This window comes from Salmo salar, chromosome 13, assembly GCF_965601325.2.
Source record: "Salmo salar chromosome 13, fSalSal1, whole genome shotgun sequence".
Taxonomy (NCBI): Eukaryota; Metazoa; Chordata; class Actinopteri; order Salmoniformes; family Salmonidae; genus Salmo; species Salmo salar.
Window position 1 is genome coordinate 33,705,001 of NC_138303.1, and position 18,669 is coordinate 33,723,669.

An 18,669-nucleotide genomic window follows, 5' to 3' on the forward strand; every position below is an offset into this window, starting at 1 on the left:
CAGATTGGTGTGAGCAGAGCAGAACAGAACAGAGCAGAACAGAACAGAGCAGAACCGAACAGAACCGAACAGAGCAGAACACAGCAAAGTTTTCATCTTCCAGTTGCCATGTCTCCAACAGACATGAAAATAACCACAGAGAGGAACATGTCTAGATCGATATACTCCTCCTTCCTATTCAACATGTTCAAAGGCTTATATTCAAATAAGCTGCAAGGCCCAGATAAGCCTGTTTTTTTCCTTAGTTCAGAAAGCATAAATGAACATAGATTACCAGCAGCCTCAACAAGGTTGTTACAGCTACAGCAGAGTAAAATAGAGGATAAAATAAAATACATGCATTAGTTTGAATCCACTCCGCTTCGCCCCACATAAACACATTGATTTCTCAAAAATCTTTATGAGTTCTACAAAGCCCCTTAACGTTCCTCTTACTCCCGTATTCCAGTGACAGAATGAGGCATGTGCAGCACAGCTCCACACTACTATAATGAGCAGGACCCACTACCATCCTAGCTCTACGGGATTAAGTCTATAATCGATTCCTGTATGTGTGTTACTATGGAGAGGAAGTGAGAGAGAGAGACAGAGAGAGAGACAGAGAGAGAGAGAGAGAGAGAGAGAGAGAGAGAGAGAGAGAAAGACACAGAGAGAGAGACAGAGAGAGTGCGAGACAGAGTGACAGAGAGAGACAGAGAGAGAGAGAGAGAGGGTGGATTTGTGCTACGCTAACAGCCTGCTATTTGTTTGCTTCTGAGGGGTATTACCTTCTAGTCTCCAGACATCTGGGTCTATCGATCTCACCTAGATGCATACAGAGAAGGGGGCGATGCCCTTTGAACCCTGCTGATTCTTAGCGCCACACTGGGAGATGTGTATGTCCTACAGCGGGAAATCAAAGCCTCTGTCGTGCTCTGGGGCTGCTACTGCAAACTAGTCAATGTTTCCTGTCTGCTAAGCAGACCACCCAAAAGCATACATTATTACTTAATCAAATACAGAATAGATTTATTTAAGTAGGCGTACAGTAGACCTACAGTAGATCTACCATTTCCCACTGTTAAAACATACTTCATATCAGTATCAGTAAACAGATACATTGATATAATGATCCTATTTTTGTATTTATTTTATTTGTCAGTTAAGAACAAATTCTTATTTACAATGACGGCCTACACCGGCCAAACCCGGACGACACTGGGGCAGTTGTGCCCCACCCTATGGAGCTCCCAAGAGGCGCAGCTGTCCAAAGCACTGCATCTCAGTGCTCGAGGCGTCACTACAGACACCCTGGTTAAAATCCAGGTTGTATCACAACCAGCCGTGATTGGGAGTCCCATAGGGCGGCGCACAATTAGCCCAGAGCTGTCCGGGTTTGGCTGGTGTAGGCCGTCACTGTAAATGAGAATTTGGTCTTAACGGACTTGCCTAGTCAAATTAAAAATAAATGGGCTTAATTAAAGCTTTGCTTGTTTCTGCTTAAATTCCAAACATGCTTTATTGTTGCTATAGTGCCTATTCAGGAGCTGGGTGAATAAACACTCAGAGGCTGTTTCCTTTGTTCTGCCTGGTTCAGGAGGAAAGGTAGAGGTAAATGCGAGAAACGGTAGAGGAGAGGTATAGGCAAGGGATTCAGATATACAGTCTATTAGACTCAGTCCTGCCAGGTAGAGTGGCACCATGCCAGGACCAGAGCCCTATCACTTACCCTCTGCTGCCTGGAAATATCACACCTGAACCTGGGTTAGAATAAACTCAGCTTCTCCCCTCTACCTCCAACCTAACAACTCAGAACATCTATCAGGTGTATGACTATGTATCTCCAGTTGTCTTCATCCTAGCACCTACAGTGTGTTCTGTGATAGATACTCTATGTTCAGAACATAGTGAGTGTTAGATTGAAAAGACAATTGGGATCATTGAAGTGAGAGTGGATACCCCAAAAGAAGACCTCTTCTTCCCATCAACTGGTCATTTAACTACATTTTGCAGTATCTTGGTGGTAGTTGAACTAAAATCCAATCTAGGTAAAGTTTTCAGTTGTTAATTACTTTCTTGCCATGTAGTGGTGTAGCTAACTACTGGAACTACACTACTTTAAAATAATAATAATACTCATATGGGTGAAGTGGGCAATCATTTCCTGTCTTTTCAGCATCAGACCTGCCTAATTCTCACTTGAAACTTCATTATTGTGTTTAATAGGCTAAATTACACATTCTGTTAACATATGACCCCAAAGTGATCTGTTCTTGCAATTTGTATTTGACATTTCAGATGTACATACGATCATTTTTCATTAAGCAGTTTGAATGTAGTGAACTACTTTTTAACTTTGGTTAATTCAACTGTATTTTTCTAAAGGATAGCTTTAGTATAGCTTAATTTCTTCCAGTGTGAAGTAAGTGGTAGCTTGGTAAACTATATTTTCAGAGAAGCTTCCTCAACACTGGTAGCAGGGAGATGAAGTGAACACCCAGCCCGCCTACGAGAGCCTGTCTCAGGGCTCTCTGCCTTCCATGAGTGGGCCTTTTCAAGGCTCTGAATCCTGCATGCATTTCCTCATTCTTTTTATATTCTAATAGGCGCTATGGTTTGGCTGAGGCGCTAACCTTTTAGCTCTGTGGAAGCATTATCCCCAACACAAAGGGCACAATCCATCTCTCCTTCACTTGTTTTCACCCTCTCCCCCCTCTTTTCCTCCTCGCTCCTCTCATTAAAAATACATTCAGTCCCTCACACGCTAAATTAAACTATTCCAGCAGTCCTTTAAATGCAAAACTCTAATATTGTTACTGTGTATGTAAATAGCTGGCGGAAAAATTTGCCTTGCCAAGTAAAGTGCCCTCTCCGCCCACCATGCCCGTCACCTCTGAGGAAAGCTTTTTATTGCACAACAGCCCCGTTGGCACACCCGGCCCACTGGCAGTCTACACACGCTGGGGTCAGGGGTCAGAGGTCAGGAGGGGAGTAGGTCAGGGGGTCACGTGGGTTCTATGTGGCTGACAAGGCTGGGTTGTTAAAACTAGACTGTAGTGTACTGTAATATCCTGATGGGCTGTGTTGCATACAGCACATCAAAGACCTCACTATGCCTGTTTATTCAATGAGAGAGGCATGGTGAGAGTGCTTAACCAGTCCTCATGCACACACGCATGAGCGCACGCACACACACATACACACGCGCCACACCACACACACACACACACGTGCACCACACACACACAGTCCCTCACAAACACATGGTAGACAGCGCACACCCACACATTACAGAGGCCCATATATAATCACACATCCTCTAGGTTCAAAGACGTTGAATCGGGCCTTGATAAGAGGTCCAGGTGAACACTTTACATACACTCTCCATTATGTCCAGCTGTAATGGGGCGCCAGGGCAGCTAATTAGTATAATATTGCTGTGCTAATGTATGCAGCTCACAGAGCAGAGGCCAGGAAAAAAATCAGTTTGATAAATAAGAGCAGAGAGGAACATCTGGACCAGAAGGAGAGAGGACCAACAGGAAATAAGAGAGAAAGGGAGTGCAGGAAAAGAAGGGGAGAGGTAGAAGGGAGGAGAGGGAGAGAATGAGGGGGTAGAGGAGAGTTAGAGGGGAGCAGAAGAAGAGAATGAGGGGGTAGAGGAGAGTTAGAGGGGAGGAGAAGAAGAGAATGAGGGGGTAGAGGAGAGTTAGAGGGGAGGAGAAGAAGAGAATGAGGGGGTAGAGAAGAGTTAGAGGGGAGGAGAAGAAGAGAATGAGGGGGTAGAGAAGAGTTAGAAGGGAGCAGAAGAAGAGAATGAGGGGGTAGAGGAGAGTTAGAGGGGAGGAGAAGAAGAGAATGAGGGGGTAGAGGAGAGTTAGAGGGGAGGAGAAGAAGAGAATGAGGGGGTAGAGAAGAGTTAGAGGGGAGGAGAAGAAGAGAATGAGGGGGTAGAGAAGAGTTAGAGGGGAGGAGAAGAAGAGAATGAGGGGGTAGAGAAGAGTTAGAGGGGAGGAGAAGAAGAGAATGAGGGGGTAGAGGAGAGTTAGAGGGGAGCAGAAGAAGAGAATGAGGGGGTAGAGGAGAGTTAGAGGGGAGGAGAAGAAGAGAATGAGGGGGTAGAGAAGAGTTAGAGGGGAGGAGAAGAAGAGAATGAGGGGGTAGAGGAGAGTTAGAGGGGAGGAGAAGAAGAGAATGAGGGGGTAGAGGAGAGTTAGAGGGGAGGAGAAGAAGAGAATGAGGGGGTAGAGAAGAGTTAGAGGGGAGGAGAAGAAGAGAATGAGGGGGTAGAGAAGAGTTAGAGGGGAGGAGAAGAAGAGAATGAGGGGGTAGAGAAGAGTTAGAGGGGAGGAGAAGAAGAGAATGAGGGGGTAGAAGAGAGTTAGAGGGGAGGAGAGGGAGAGGGAGAGAGTGGGGTGGAGGAAAGGAGGAAGAGAGGGAAAGAAAGAGACAGATCTCAGATGTAAAGGAACATAACTCAGTGTAGTAAAACTTTATCGATGACATCAGAGGAGCTCCAAGTTATTAAGAAAATGACATTAAGAGTCTGATCTCATCAGCAGTAACAAGCACTGCAGAGCAGAGAGGAGAGGGTATCTTTCTCTCTCTTTCTCTATTTCTCGCTCCTCTTTCTCTATCTCTCTTTCTCTCTCACACACACGCACACACACACAGAATTAAATAAAACGGAACTTACGATTGGTGCACACTGCAGTTGTAGAAGACAAAGTCCACACTGGCAAACTTCTTCCCTGTCTCCTTAGACTTCAGATACAGCTTCACAGTACGCTTGTCCCCTAGAAGAGTCACAGTCAGATACATCTTCACAGTACGCTTGTCCCCTAGAAGAGTCACAGTCAGATACATCTTCACAGTACGCTTGTCCCCTAGAAGAGTCACAGTCAAATACATCTTCACAGTACGCTTGTCCCCTAGAAGAGTCACAGTCAGATACATCTTCACAGTACGATTGTCCCCTAGAAGAGTCACAGTCAGATACATCTTCACAGTACGCTTGTCCCCTAGAAGAGTCACAGTCAGATACATCTTTACAGTACGCTTGTCCCCTAGAAGAGTCACAGTCAGATACATCTTCACAGTACGCTTGTCCCCTAGAAGAGTCACAGTCAGATACATCTTCACAGTACGCTTGTCCCCTAGAAGTCACAGTCAGATACATCTTCACAGTACGCTTGTCCCCTAGAAGAGTCACAGTCAGATACATCTTCACAGTACGCTTGTCCCCTAGAAGAGTCACAGTCAGATACATCTTCACAGCACGCTTGTCCCCTAGAAGAGTTACAGTCAGATACATCTTCACAGTACGATTGTCCCCTAGAAGAGTCACAGTCAGATACATCTTCACAGTACGCTTGTCCCCTAGAAGAGTTACAGTCAGATACATCTTCACAGTACGCTTGTCCCCTAGAAGAGTTACAGTCAGATACATCTTCACAGTACGCTTGTCCCCTAGAAGAGTCACAGTCAGATACATCTTCACAGTACGCTTGTCCCCTAGAAGAGTCACAGTCAGATACATCTTCATCTTCCTTTACTATTATTATAATTTCCACATTATTCTAATTCTATAGTTGGAAAATAGTGGGCAGCATCTTGAATACATTGTGGTTTGACATGACAACAAATACATAAGCCAGGGAAGAATTATTGACAAGGTAGGAACCAAAGTGTTGGTCAGTGTTTCCAGGTGACCTTAAATAGATGTTACATGGCATGTTTTCTTACCTCTTGTACAGTATATATACAAAAGTACGTGAACACCCCTTCAAATTAGTGGCTTCAGCTATTTCAGCCACACCCGTTGCTGACAGGTGTACAGAATCGAGCCCACAGCCATGCAATCTCCATAGGAAACATTGTCAGTAGAATGGCCTTACTGAAGAGCTCAGTGACTTTCAACGTGACACCGTCATAGGATGCCACCTTTCCAACAAGTCAGTTCGGCAAATTTCTGCCCTGCTAGAGTAGGAACCTGTCAACTGTAGGTGCTGTTATTGTGAAGTGGAAATGTCTAGGAGCAACAATGGCTCAGCCACGAAGTGGTAGGCCACACAAGCTATCAGAACGGGACCGCCGAGTGCTGAAGCGCGTAGCGTGTAAAAATCGTCTGTCCTTCGGTTGCAACGCTCACTAGCGAGTTCCAAACTGCTTCTGGAAGCAACGTCAGCACAATAACTATTCGTCGGGAGCTTCATGAAATGGGTTTCCATGGCCGAGCAGCTGCACATAAGCCTAAGATTACCATGTGCAATGCCAAGCGTCGACTGGAGTGGTGTAAATCTCGCCGCCATTGTAGCAGTGGAAACATGTTCTCTGGAGTGATGAATCACGCTTCACCATCTGGCAGTCCGACAGGACGAATCTGGGTTTGGCAGATGCCAGGAGAATGCTACCTGCCCGTATGCATATTGCCAACTGTAAAGTTTGGTGAAGGAGGAATAATGGTCTGGGGCTGTTTTTCATGGTTCAGGCTAGGCCCCTTAGTTCCAGTGAAGGGAAATCTTAATGCTACAGCATACAATGACATTCTAGACAATTCTGTGCTTCCAACTGGCAAGAGTTTGGGGAAGGTCTTTCCTGTTTCAAAATGCCCCCGTGCACAAAGCGAGGTCCATACAGAAATGGTTTGTTGAGATCGGTGTGGAAGAACTTGACTGGCCTGCAAAGAGCCCCTTCCCCCAACCCCATCGTACACCTTTGGGATGAATCGGAACGCTGACAGCGAGCCAGGCCTAATCGCCCAACATCAGTGCCCGACCTCACTAATGCTCTTGTAGCTGAATGGAAGCAAGTCCCCATAGTAATGTCCCAACATCAAGTGGAATGCCTTCCCAGAAGAGTGGAGGCTGTTTAAGCAGCAAAGGGGGGACCAACTCCATAATAATGCCCATGATTTTGGAATGAGATGTTCGTCGAGCAGCTAGCTAACATATTCATTCTTCACCTATTCCTTTCTGATTTAGAAGATACCATTGCACAAACAACATGTTTATCTAAGCTTACACCATCACTGGTACCAGGTTGTATTAACTAGCTATGTTTGTGATTAGTATTTATATTTGTATTTATTATGGATCCCCATTAGTTCCTGCCAAGGCAGCAGATACTCTTCCTGGGGTTTATTATGGATCCCCATTAGTTCCTGCCAAGGCAGCAGCTACTCTTCCTGGGGTTTATTATGAATCCCCATTAGTTCCTGCCAAGGCAGCAGCTACTCTTCCTGGGGTTTATTATGAATCCCCATTAGTTCCTGCCAAGGCAGCAGATACTCTTCCTGGGGTTTATTATGGATCCCCATTAGTTCCTGCCAAGGCAGCAGCTACTCTTCCTGGGGTTTATTATGAATCCCCATTAGTTCCTGCCAAGGCAGCAGCTACTCTTCCTGGGGTTTATTATGAATCCCCATTAGTTCCTGCCAAGGCAGCAGATACTCTTCCTGGGGTTTATTATGGATCCCCATTAGTTCCTGCCAAGGCAGCAGCTACTCTTCCTGGGGTTTATTATGGATCCGCATTAGTTCCTGCCAAGGCAGCAGATACTCTTCCTGGGGTTTATTATGGATCCCCATTAGTTCCTGCCAAGGCAGCAGCTACTCTTCCTGGGGTTTATTATGGATCCCCATTAGTTCCTGCCAAGGCAGCAGCTACTCTTCCTGGGGTTTATTATGAATCCCCATTAGTTCCTGCCAAGGCAGCAGCTACTCTTCCTGGGGTTTATTATGGATCCCCATTAGTTCCTGCCAAGGCAGCAGATACTCTTCCTGGGGTTTATTATGAATCCCCATTAGTTCCTGCCAAGGCAGCAGCTACTCTTCTGGGGTTTATTATGAATCCCCATTAGTTCCTGCCAAGGCAGCAGCTACTCTTCCTGGGGTTTATTATGGATCCCCATTAGTTCCTGCCAAGGCAGCAGCTACTCTTCCTGGGGTTTATTATGAATCCCCATTAGTTCCTGCCAAGGCAGCAGCTACTCTTCCTGGGGTTTATTATGAATCCCCATTAGTTCCTGCCAAGGCAGCAGCTACTCTTCCTGGGGTTTATTATGGATCCCCATTAGTTCCTGCCAAGGCAGCAGCTACTCTTCCTGGGGTTTATTATGAATCCCCATTAGTTCCTGCCAAGGCAGCAGCTACTCTTCCTGGGGTTTATTATGGATCCCCATTAGTTCCTGCCAAGGCAGCAGCTACTCTTCCTGGGGTTTATTATGGATCCCCATTAGTTCCTGCCAAGGCAGCACATACTCTTCCTACGGTCCAAACATATTAAAGCACTTACATCAATGAAAGATAAACAAGACATCATATAACATTAACATTATTACACCACTACATATCTACAATACAACATGTTTAATTCCACCATTCAACAATATCACAATGTGTGTGTATGCATGTGGCTATACTTTTGTGTGTGTCTCTTCACAGTCCCCGTTGTGCCATAAAGTGTATTTTTACCTGTTTTTATCAATCTGATTCTACTGCTTGCATCAGTTACCTGATGTGGAATAGAGTTCCATGTAGTCATGGCTCTATGTAGTACTGTGTGCCTCCCATAGTCTGTTCTGGACTTGGGGACTGTAAATAATTAATGTTAGCTCGCTGTATACTTTTAAGGGCCAGCTGTGCTGCCCTGTTCTGAGCCAACTGCAATTTTCCTAAGTCCCTCTGTGGCACCTGACCACACGACTGAACAGTAGTCCAGGTGCAACAAAACTAGGGCCTGTAGGACCTGCCTTGTTGATAGTGCTGTTAAGAAGGCGTAGTAACGCTTTATTATGGACAGACTTCTCCCCATCTTAGCTATTGTTGTACCAATATGTTTTGACCATGACAGTGTACAATCCAGGGTTACTCCAAGCAGTTTAGTCACCTCAACTTGCTCAATTTCAACAGTATTCATTAGGAGATGTAGTTGAGGTTTAGGGTTTAGTGAATGATTTGTTCCAAATACAATGCTTTTAGTTTTGGAAATATTTAGGACTAACTTATTCCTTGCTACCCATTCTGAAACTAACTGCAGTTCTTTGTTAAGTGTTGCAGTCATTTCATTCGCTGTAGTAGCTGACGTGTATAGTGTTGGGTGATTTACTCAACGCCAGTGACATGTCATTAATAAAGTATTTTGCGGCTAACACAATTTATTTTAGCAACAACTTGCTAAGAGAAGACAAACTAGCAGACAGTAGTTGGCAGACAGTAAGATACACAAACTAATAGTGTAATTATGGAACACCATGCCAGCATCCATCTGACCATGTGACTGCAGTGGATGACAAGACAGTGCTTGTGACTCCGTGGTCGAGCAACTGCTCTCTCCTTGAGTGACAGGGGGCGGGGCTTGGTGTGGTTAGCAGCATGCAGCAGGAAGAGGAGAAAGATGACTCAAGTAGCAAACGGACCAAACTATAAAAACAGGCATTACATGCACCGGATATGGCATTTAACAAACCAAACATTGAAAGTAAAACCCAAACTGGTCGGGGGATCAATACCGGTATATAGTTAAATATGGTACACTCTTAGAAAAAAAGGTTCTGGATAGAACCAAAAAGGGTTCAAGGCTTGCTTCATATATAGCAAGCCTAAAGGTTCTATATAGAACTGAAATTGGTTCCATATAGAACCCTATATATAGAACCCTATATGGAACCTAAGGGTTCTATATGGAACCAGTTGTGGTTCAGTGAAGAACTCCTGGGGTTCTGATCAAAGAACTCTACAAAATAGTTCTATATAGAACCTTAAGAGGTGTCATATATGAAGCAAGCATAGAACCCTTTTTGGTTCTATCCGGAACCCAGCCCTAACAGCTTCACAGTACGTTTGTCCCCAAGAAATAGTCACAGTACGTCAGTACAACACAATCTACACCCAGACAAATAATCCAATGCTGTTCACACACAGTGTAACTGGGTTATATAAGTAGCAAACAGCAGCATGAGGATGCAGTGGCTAAATGCCTCACCCTGGTTGCGTGTGATGGGGGCGACCTCTCGCGTGGAAGGGGACAGGCAGTAGATGCGTCCCCCAAAGATGCGTCCCTCTGTCTCAGTGTAATCCTCAAAGGAGCAGTTGACCCCTGCCGAAAGGTTAGGCACATTCTGGGCCTGCAGCACCAGCTAGGAATACAGAGAGAGAGGAGAGTGTGAGGGACACGTCAATGTGAGAACACACACACACACATACACACACAGAAACACACGGGCACGCACACACACGATTTATTGTCAGGTGACGCACCTGCACTTCGGACATGGTGACAGAGATGTTTCTAGGCTGGACACTGAGTTTGACACACTGCTCCACTCGGGAGGCAAAACGCTGAGGCTCATCAGCCCTCTCACAACGATCCTTCCTGGAACACCTGACAGAGAGACAGTTTTGGTTCTTCAGGTGACTTGATAGTATGGAGTTGAGGACATAGTAATGTCAGGTACGCAGCGTCAGAGCAGCTCGTGTGGTCATACAGTACTTACACATTGTGGAGGACACACCAGCCACAGTGGGGATCTCCTGAACCCAGACAGGCGCTGCAGGAGGAGTACTGCTCACAGCTCTCCACTGGAACACGGCTCACCTGGAAACACACAGAAACAATCCACATGGTTAACATCATAGAACGCTTAAGAGTTTACAGAGGGAGTGGATGAGTGTTCAGCTGTGAATGTAGTATTTGTTGACATACACCATGACAAACTGGCACACAGTTGTCTTTCTAAAAAACAGATTTGTCCTTGTCTCTAACACTTGTGTGTTCTGTGCAGCGAGTAGGTGACAGACAGCCGTTCTGTCTGGTCTCAATCACCCACAGGCCTGCACTCTCAAACACAACCGACTGGACACCAGCATATTTGGTTATTATTGGGCCTCTGTGTGTGTGTGATTTCTTGTGTTTGTCTGTACGTGTGTGTGCGTACATCCATTACTCTGTGTGTGTGTGTGTGAGAGAGAGAGAGAGAGAGAGAGAGAGAGAGAGAGAGAGAGAGAGAGAGAGAGAGTGTGTGTGTGTGTGTGTGTGTGTGTGTGTGTGTGTGTGTGTGTGTGTGTGTGTGTGTGTGTCAGTGAGAGGACAGTCCGTGACAAGGTTTGTGGGACAGCAGACCTGACCACAGTTACTCCTGTCACACAGAGAGCAGAGAGCATAGCTCACACACTTCCAGCTGTTTCACTCAGGATTGGAGTTGAACAATTCCACATATGTGTTCTGTGTCTGAGTGTGTGTGTGCATTTGTCATCATACTGTTATGAGAAATCCACATGAAATAGCTCCACTGCACCAAATGGTTTGAGCAGAGACAGTAGGGACTGTGACGAGCACATCTGGGCTCTGCAGGGCAGTATATGAGTGGTCAGCAGGGCAGAGGAAGAGTGTGGGCATGTATGGTGTGCTCTCTCTCTCTCTGCCTCCCTCCCTCTCTCTCTTTCTCTCTTTCTCTATCTTTCATTCTCTCTCTCCCTCTCTCTCCTCCTCTCTCCCTGTCTCTCTCTCCTCCTCTCTCCATGTATCTCTCTCTCCTCTCTCTGTCTCTCATTCTGCCTGCCTGCTTGTCTGTCTGCATGCTTGTTGGGTGTCACACATTCACACCCACACTTTCAGCAGGAGTCAACTCACACCATCTCACTGGGATTTTATTATATTACTACTGCAGGCTTCTAAATCAAGTGTTGGAAATCAAACAGGATCCATTTAATCTGAGACCATTGAGGACTTCACTGCTGGGAGGACTGTAATTATTGACTAGACAGAGAAAATCTAGTATGGAGTTGGACCTCTCTCTGAGGGGAGAAGAAAGGGAGGGAGAGACAGAGAGAGAGACAGAGAGAAAGAAAGAGAACGAGAGAACGAGAGAGAAGGAGGGAGAGAGAGGCAGAGAGAGAGAGAGCGAGAGAGAGAAAGAAAGAGAGAGTGAGAGAGATTGAGAAGGGTAGAGGAAAGGCTGTGCAACCACTGCACAACAGCAGAACCTGAGACAGAGCTGCATTTCCTGACAAAATGTAAAAAAATATCAAACAATTAAAGAGTGTCATTTCCCGAAATTTGAAACCCTTTTTCAAGGTTTCAAAGACCTCTCTGATGAGAGTAGGCTACCCGTCCTGTTTGGGGAGGACGCAGAGAGATGTGGGTTGGCAGCACACTACATTACTGCCTGCCATAAGAGAGAGGGAGAGAGAGAGAGAAATAAAGTGAGAGAGAGAGAGAGAGAGAGAGAGAGAGAGAGGGAGAGGGAGAGGGAGAAAGAGAGTGAGAGAAAGAGAGTGAGAGAAAGAGAGAAAGAGGGAGAGAGATAGAAGTGAGAAACAGAGAGGAGAGAGAGAAAGAGAGAGAGAGGGAGAGAGAGAATGAGAGTGAGAGAAAGAGAGAGAGATAGAAGTGAGAAACAGAGAGAGGGCGAGAGAGAAAGAGAGTGAGAGAAAGAGAGAGAAAGAGAGTGAGAGAAAGAGAGAGAAAGAGAGTGAGAGAAAGAGAGAAGAGAGAGAGAGAGAAGTGAGACACAGTAAGAAAGAAGGTTATGCACGGTAGAGAGTAACAGCTGCTGTAAGGCATGACACTGTCAGGTTGTGGTCTATCACAGCTGGTGGTTAGCAGTGTAGAGACAGTAGTAGAAGGTGCTGGGTATTGGAGTGTGGGAGTCCAATGGGGATTTTCCATTCAATAGTATACTGTACAGTATAAGTATCGGCAGTATTATGTGTGCAAGCAAAAACAGAAAAACCAAGATGTCAGTGCCTCTGATATGATAGTCCTGATGTCATTATTACACCAAGTAACCACAGAGGCAATAACAGCAAATATCTGTCATTATGTTCCCCCTGGACAAATCTGACTAAACAATACAATGAGGCAGTCACACATACTGTTTACCGTTTTAACCTAAACACCAGAGCAGATCGTTTATTTAATAGGCCTAGTGATGCAGGGAAAGATGCAGGGAAAGATGCAGGGAAAGATCATATTTCAATTGACCATTTCAATTATTGAGTTTTATAAAGTAAATAATAGGAAGGAAGATGTTAGCTTCCCCACCAGTCCTTTGTCTTCCTAAAGATCTATTACAGCACCTATTTACTGCTACAGGCAGGCAGCAGCAGCGGACACTGCTGTTCATCTCAGGGAGGGATTTATTACAAATAAATAACCCCACAAATGAGCCTCTCTCATTTAGGTCACAATGGAGCGCATCTTAATCAGCCACAGGAAGGAGGGAGCGAGGGAGGAGAGCGAGGGAGGAGACTATAGAAACACTAATCTAATTGTGCCTCTGATATTTCATTTCACATCAGCGCAGCGGCACAGGCACAGCTAGGCCGGCCTACTGTAGTTGCTCCATCTGTGTCATTTGCGCCAAAATGGAATGTGCTATCAGAGCACAATACTGTGATGGATGGGTCATTCTGTCAGCACCCCTCAGAACCAGCCCCATCACACACACACAGAATAGGTCATTCCTCTGCCCACCCCGAAAAAGACAAGGCTTCATTTCACACCAACAAACTTTTCCTTCTGGAGGCTTTTTTCATCCCTTTTCCTCTCATCTGTCTTGAATTTGGCTGGTTATAGAGAGAAACATGGCCAATGAGGCCATACATCACAGTCACTGACATAGTCACAGCCTTGAGAGACAGAGAGAGGGAGAGAGAGAGAGAGAGAGAGAGAGAGAGAGAGAGAGAGAGGGGGGGGGGGAGAGACAGGGAGAGACAGGGAGAGAGGGAGAGAGAGAGAGAGAGAGAGAGAGAGAGAGAGAGAGAGGGGGAGAGAGAGAGGGAGAGAGAGAGGGGGGGGAGTGGGGAGAGGGAATAACGCCACTTGGCAGTGTCACCTGCGCTCCACTCTCTGTGGTGGCCACCACATTCTCACAGAGGGAGAGGAAAAGCACACTCTCGCACAAAAAATCGCCTCACATGCCACTGACCAAAACAGGCAGGTGACTTGGTGCATTCCTTTCTACCGCTGGTCACAACCTACTGAATGAATGGCATCCACCTCAAAGAGTTCTGTGGTATCAGGTCAGTTGATCACAGCACAAAAAGCTGCTGTGTTACTGTGTCCTCGATCCTTCCTGACAAATCACTTAGTTCTGCTTAACCCTGATTCCTCTGTAATCAGACAATTGTGTAACATGACCCTGGTTTCATCCACATTCCCTGCTGTTCTGTCCCTGTGACTGTTCTGTCCCTGTGACTGTTCTGTCCCTGTGACTGTTCTGTCCCTGTGACTGTTCTGTCCCTGTTCTGTCCCTGTAAGTGTTCTGTCCCTGTGACTGTTCTGTCCCTGTTCTGTCCCTGTGACTGTTCTGTCCCTGTGACTGTTCTGTCCCTGTGACTGTTCTGTGACTGTTCTGTCCCTGTGACTATTCTGTCCCTGTGACTGTTCTGTGACTGTTCTGTCCCTGTGACTATTCTGTCCCTGTGACTGTTCTGTAGGAAACAATGACGAAGGAGCAGAAGCTGCTGATAGAGCTCTGATTGATCTGCTCAGATCATCTTTCTAGAGTTCAGATACACTTCAATTAAATCAAATCAAATGTTATTTGTTACATCCACATGTTTAGCAGATGTTACTGCGGTGTAGTGAAAGGCTCATTCTTAGTTCTTAACACGTAGTTCCTCTACTGCTGCCTCTGGTTACGAAACTGACATGGCAAATGTGATTCCTTTCCTACTCTGAGATCCTGGGTATCTGCTGCTGATTAAGTTGGGAAGAGGAGATCCCAGAGCTAATAAAACAAGAATGTTCCAGTGAGGAGGAACGTTTTAGCTCAATACTTCGTAAGAAGGAACGTTTTAGCTCCATACTTCAGTGAGGAGGAACGTTTTAGCTCCATACTTCAGTGAGGAGGAACGTTTTAGCTCCATACTTCAGTAAGGAGGAACGTTTTAGCTCCATACTTCAGAGAGGAGGAACGTTTTAGCTCCATACTTCAGCAAGGAGGAAAGTTTTAGCTCCATACTTCAGTAAGGAGGAACGTTTTAGCTCCATACTTCGGTAAGGAGGAACGTTTTAGCTCCATACTTCAGAGAGGAGGAACGTTTTAGCTCCATACTTTAAGGAGGAACGTTTTAGCTCCATACTTCAGTAAGGAGGAACGTTTTAACTCCATACCTCAGTAAGGAGGAACGTTTTAGCTCCATACTTCAGTAAGGAGGAACGTTTTAACTCCATACCTCAGTAAGGAGGAACGTTTTAGCTCCATACTTCAGTGAGGAGGAACGTTTTAGCTCCATACTTCAGTGAGGAGGAACGTTTTAGCTCCACACTTCAGAGAGGAGGAACGTTTTAGCTCCATACTTCAGTAAGGAGGAACGTTTTAGCTCCATACTTCAGAGAGGAGGAACGTTTTATCTCCATACTTCAGAGAGGAGGAACGTTTTAGCTCCATACTTCAGAGAGGAGGAACGTTTTATCTCCATACTTCAGAGAGGAGGAACGTTTTAGCTCCATACTTCAGAGAGGAGTAACATTTTAGCTCCATACTTCAGTGAGGAGGAACGTTTTAGCTACATACTTCAGTAAGGAGGAACGTTTTAGCTCCATACTTCAGTAAGGAGGAACGTTTTCGCTCCATACCTCAGTAAGGAGGAACGTTTTAGCTCCATACTTCAGAGAGGAGGAACGTTTTAGCTCCATACTTCAGAGAGGAGGAACGTTTTAGCTCCATACTTTAAGGAGGAACGTTTTAACTCCATACCTCAGTAAGGAGGAACATTTTAGCTCTATACTTCAGTGAGGAGGTGTCACGTCCTGGCCAGTATATAAGGTTAATTGTTTTGTAGTTTGGTCAGGGCGTGGCAGGGGGTATTTGTTTTATGTGGTTCGGGGTGGTGTGTTTGTGTAAAGGGTGTTTGATTTAGTATTTCCGGGTTTTGGTTTATGTTTAGTTAATTCTATGGTTAGTCTAGTGTGTGTGTTTCTATGTTTGGTTGATTGGGGTTGGGACTCTCAGTTGAAGGCAGGTGTTGTCTATCTGCCTTTGATTGAGAGTCCCATATATTAGGGTGTGTTTGTATGTGTTATTTGTGGGGTGATTGTTCTGTGCTTAGCCGTGTGCCTAGTCAGACTGTTATTGTCGTTAGTTTTTCGTGTTTGTTATTTTTGTATGTTCATTTTGAGAGTAATTAAAAATCAAGATGAGCATTCACGTACCTGCTGCGTTTTGGTCCTCATTCACCGACAACAACCGTGACAGAATCACCCACCACCAAAGGACCAAGCAGCAGAGGAAGGAGCAGACGGAGTTCGAGTTGGACTGGCGGGAGAAGTGGACTTGGGAGGAAGTTCTGGACGGGGCCGGACCCTGGCATCAGGCTGGGGATTATCGCCGCCCGCAGTGGGAAATTGAGGCAGCCAAGGCAGAGAGGCGGTGGTACGAGGCCAGAGTGGACGCGCTGAAGGAGATGCACGAGAGGCACCCCCAAGAATTTTTTTTGGGGGGGCACACGGGTAGTTTGGCTAGGCGTAAGAAGAGCCGGAAGCCAGCTACCCGTGGTTATATGGAGGAGCGTATGGGGTGGAGAGCGCTATGTTTCGCTGAGGAGCGCACTATCTCACCCATACGCACGCACAGTCCGGTGCGCATTATTCCAGCCCCTCGCAGGTGCCGTGCTAGAGCGGGCATCCAGCCTGGTAGGAGGAGGCCTGCGCAGCGCATCTGGTCGCCGGTACGCCTCCGAGGACCAGGCTACCCAACTCCCGCTCTACGCACGGCTACCATCAGGCCCCTGCACAGCCCAGTCTGCCCTGTACGAGCACCCCGCACGTACAGGGTTACTAGTTCCATCCAGCCAAGGCGGGTTGTGCAGGAGGTAAGATCTAGACCGACTGTGCGCCTCCATAGCCCTGGGTTTCCAGCTCCTGTCTCTCGTGCGGACCCGGAAGTGCGTCAACCCAGTCCGACTCGTCCTGTTCCCGCTCCCCGCACTAGCCTGGAGGTGAGTGTTCATAAGCTGGTATATCCGGTACCAGCACCACGCACCAGGATTATAGTGCGTCAGCCCGCCAGTCAACAGTCATCATCAGAGCTGCCCGCCAGTCAACAGTCATCATCAGAGCTGCCCGCCAGTCAACAGTCTTCATCAGAGCTGCCCGCCAGTCAACAGTCTTCATCAGAGCTGCCCGCCAGTCAACAGTCTTCATCAGAGCTGCCCGCCAGTCAACAGTCATCATCAGAGCTGCCCGCCAGTCAACAGTCATCATCAGAGCTGTACGCCAGTCAACAGTCATCATCAGAGCTGCCCGCCAGTCAACAGTCATCGTCAGAGCTGCCCGCCAGTCAACAGTCATCGTCAGAGCTGCCCGCCAGTCAACAGTCATCGTCAGAGCTGCCCGCCAGTCAACAGTCGTCAGAGCTGCCCGCCAGTCAACAGTCGCCAGAGCTGCCCGCCAGTCAACAGTCGCCAGAGAGGTCAGACTGCGCTGAACTGCCGGAGTGGCCAGACTGCGCTGAACTGCCGGAGTGGCCAGACTGTGCTGAACTGCCGGAGTGGCCAGACTGCGCTGAACTGCCGGAGTGGCCAGACTGCCCTGAACTGCCGGAGTGGCCAGACTGCCCTGAACTGCCGGAGTGGCCAGACTGCGCTGAACTGCCGGAGTGGCCAGACTGCCCTGAACTGCCGGAGTGGCCAGACTGCCCTGAACTGCCGGAGTGGCCAGACTGCCCTGAACTGCCGGAGTGGCCAGACTGCCCTGAACTGCCGGAGTGGCCAGACTGCGCTGAACTGCCAGAGAGGTCAGACTGCGCTGAACTGCCGGAGTGGCCAGACTGCCCTGAACTGCCGGAGTGGCCAGACTGCGCTGAACTGCCGGAGTGGCCAGACTGCGCTGAACTGCCGGAGTGGCCAGACTGCCCTGAACTGCCGGAGTGGCCAGACTGCCCTGAACTGCCGGAGTGGCCAGACTGCGCTGAACTGCCGGAGTGGCCAGACTGCCCTGAACTGCCGGAGTGGCCAGACTGCCCTGAACTGCCGGAGTGGCCAGACTGCCCTGAACTGCCGGAGTGGCCAGACTGCCCTGAACTGCCGGAGTGGCCAGACTGCGCTGAACTGCCGGAGTGGCCAGACTGCCCTGAACTGCCGGAGTGGCCAGACTGCCCTGAACTGCCGGAGTGGCCAGACTGCCCTGAACTGCCGGAGTGGCCAGACTGCGCTGAACTGCCGGAGTGGCCAGACTGCGCTGAACTGCCGGAGTGGCCAGACTGCGCTGAACTGCCGGAGTGGCCAGACTGCCCTGAACTGCCGGAGTGGCCAGACTGCCCTGAACTGCCGGAGTGGCCAGACTGCCCTGAACTGCCGGAGTGGCCAGACTGCCCTGAACTGCCGGAGTGGCCAGACTGCCCTGAACTACCGGAGTGGCCAGACTGCCCTGAACTGCCGGAGTGGCCCGAGTGGCCAGACTGTCCCGAACTGCCAGACTGCCCAGACTGTCCCGAACTGCCAGACTGCCCAGACTGTCCCCCGGCGATGCCAGACTGGCCCGACTGCCCCTCGGCGATGCCAGAGTGGCCCGACAGCCTGGAACGGCCGGAACCAGATCCACCTCCAGAAATAGGTGGGTTGGGGAGGGGGGGTGTCGCACAGTGCCGTCGTTGACGGCAGCCACCCTCCCTTCCCTCCCTTTAGAAAAGGGGACTTTTTGTTGGTGTTGCTTGGGGTTATTTTTTGTTAAGGTGCTTCTGGGG

The 18,669-nt window shown here is 47.8% G+C and overlaps 1 protein-coding gene across 2 annotated transcripts in view; it reads right to left on the reverse strand.

The window, feature by feature from the left end:
* Positions 1–18,669, reverse strand: part of LOC106566890 (plexin-A1) — a 280,529-nt gene that overhangs the window by 79,069 nt on the left and 182,791 nt on the right. For both annotated transcript variants that reach the window (XM_014135443.3, XM_014135442.3), the window contains exons 5-8: positions 10,474–10,574; positions 10,238–10,361; positions 9,963–10,116; positions 4,676–4,775 (exon numbers count right to left, since the gene is read on the reverse strand). In XM_014135443.3, coding sequence (XP_013990918.1) covers positions 4,676–4,775; positions 9,963–10,116; positions 10,238–10,361; positions 10,474–10,574 — 479 coding nt within the window. The remainder of the gene's footprint in view (positions 1–4,675; positions 4,776–9,962; positions 10,117–10,237; positions 10,362–10,473; positions 10,575–18,669) is intronic.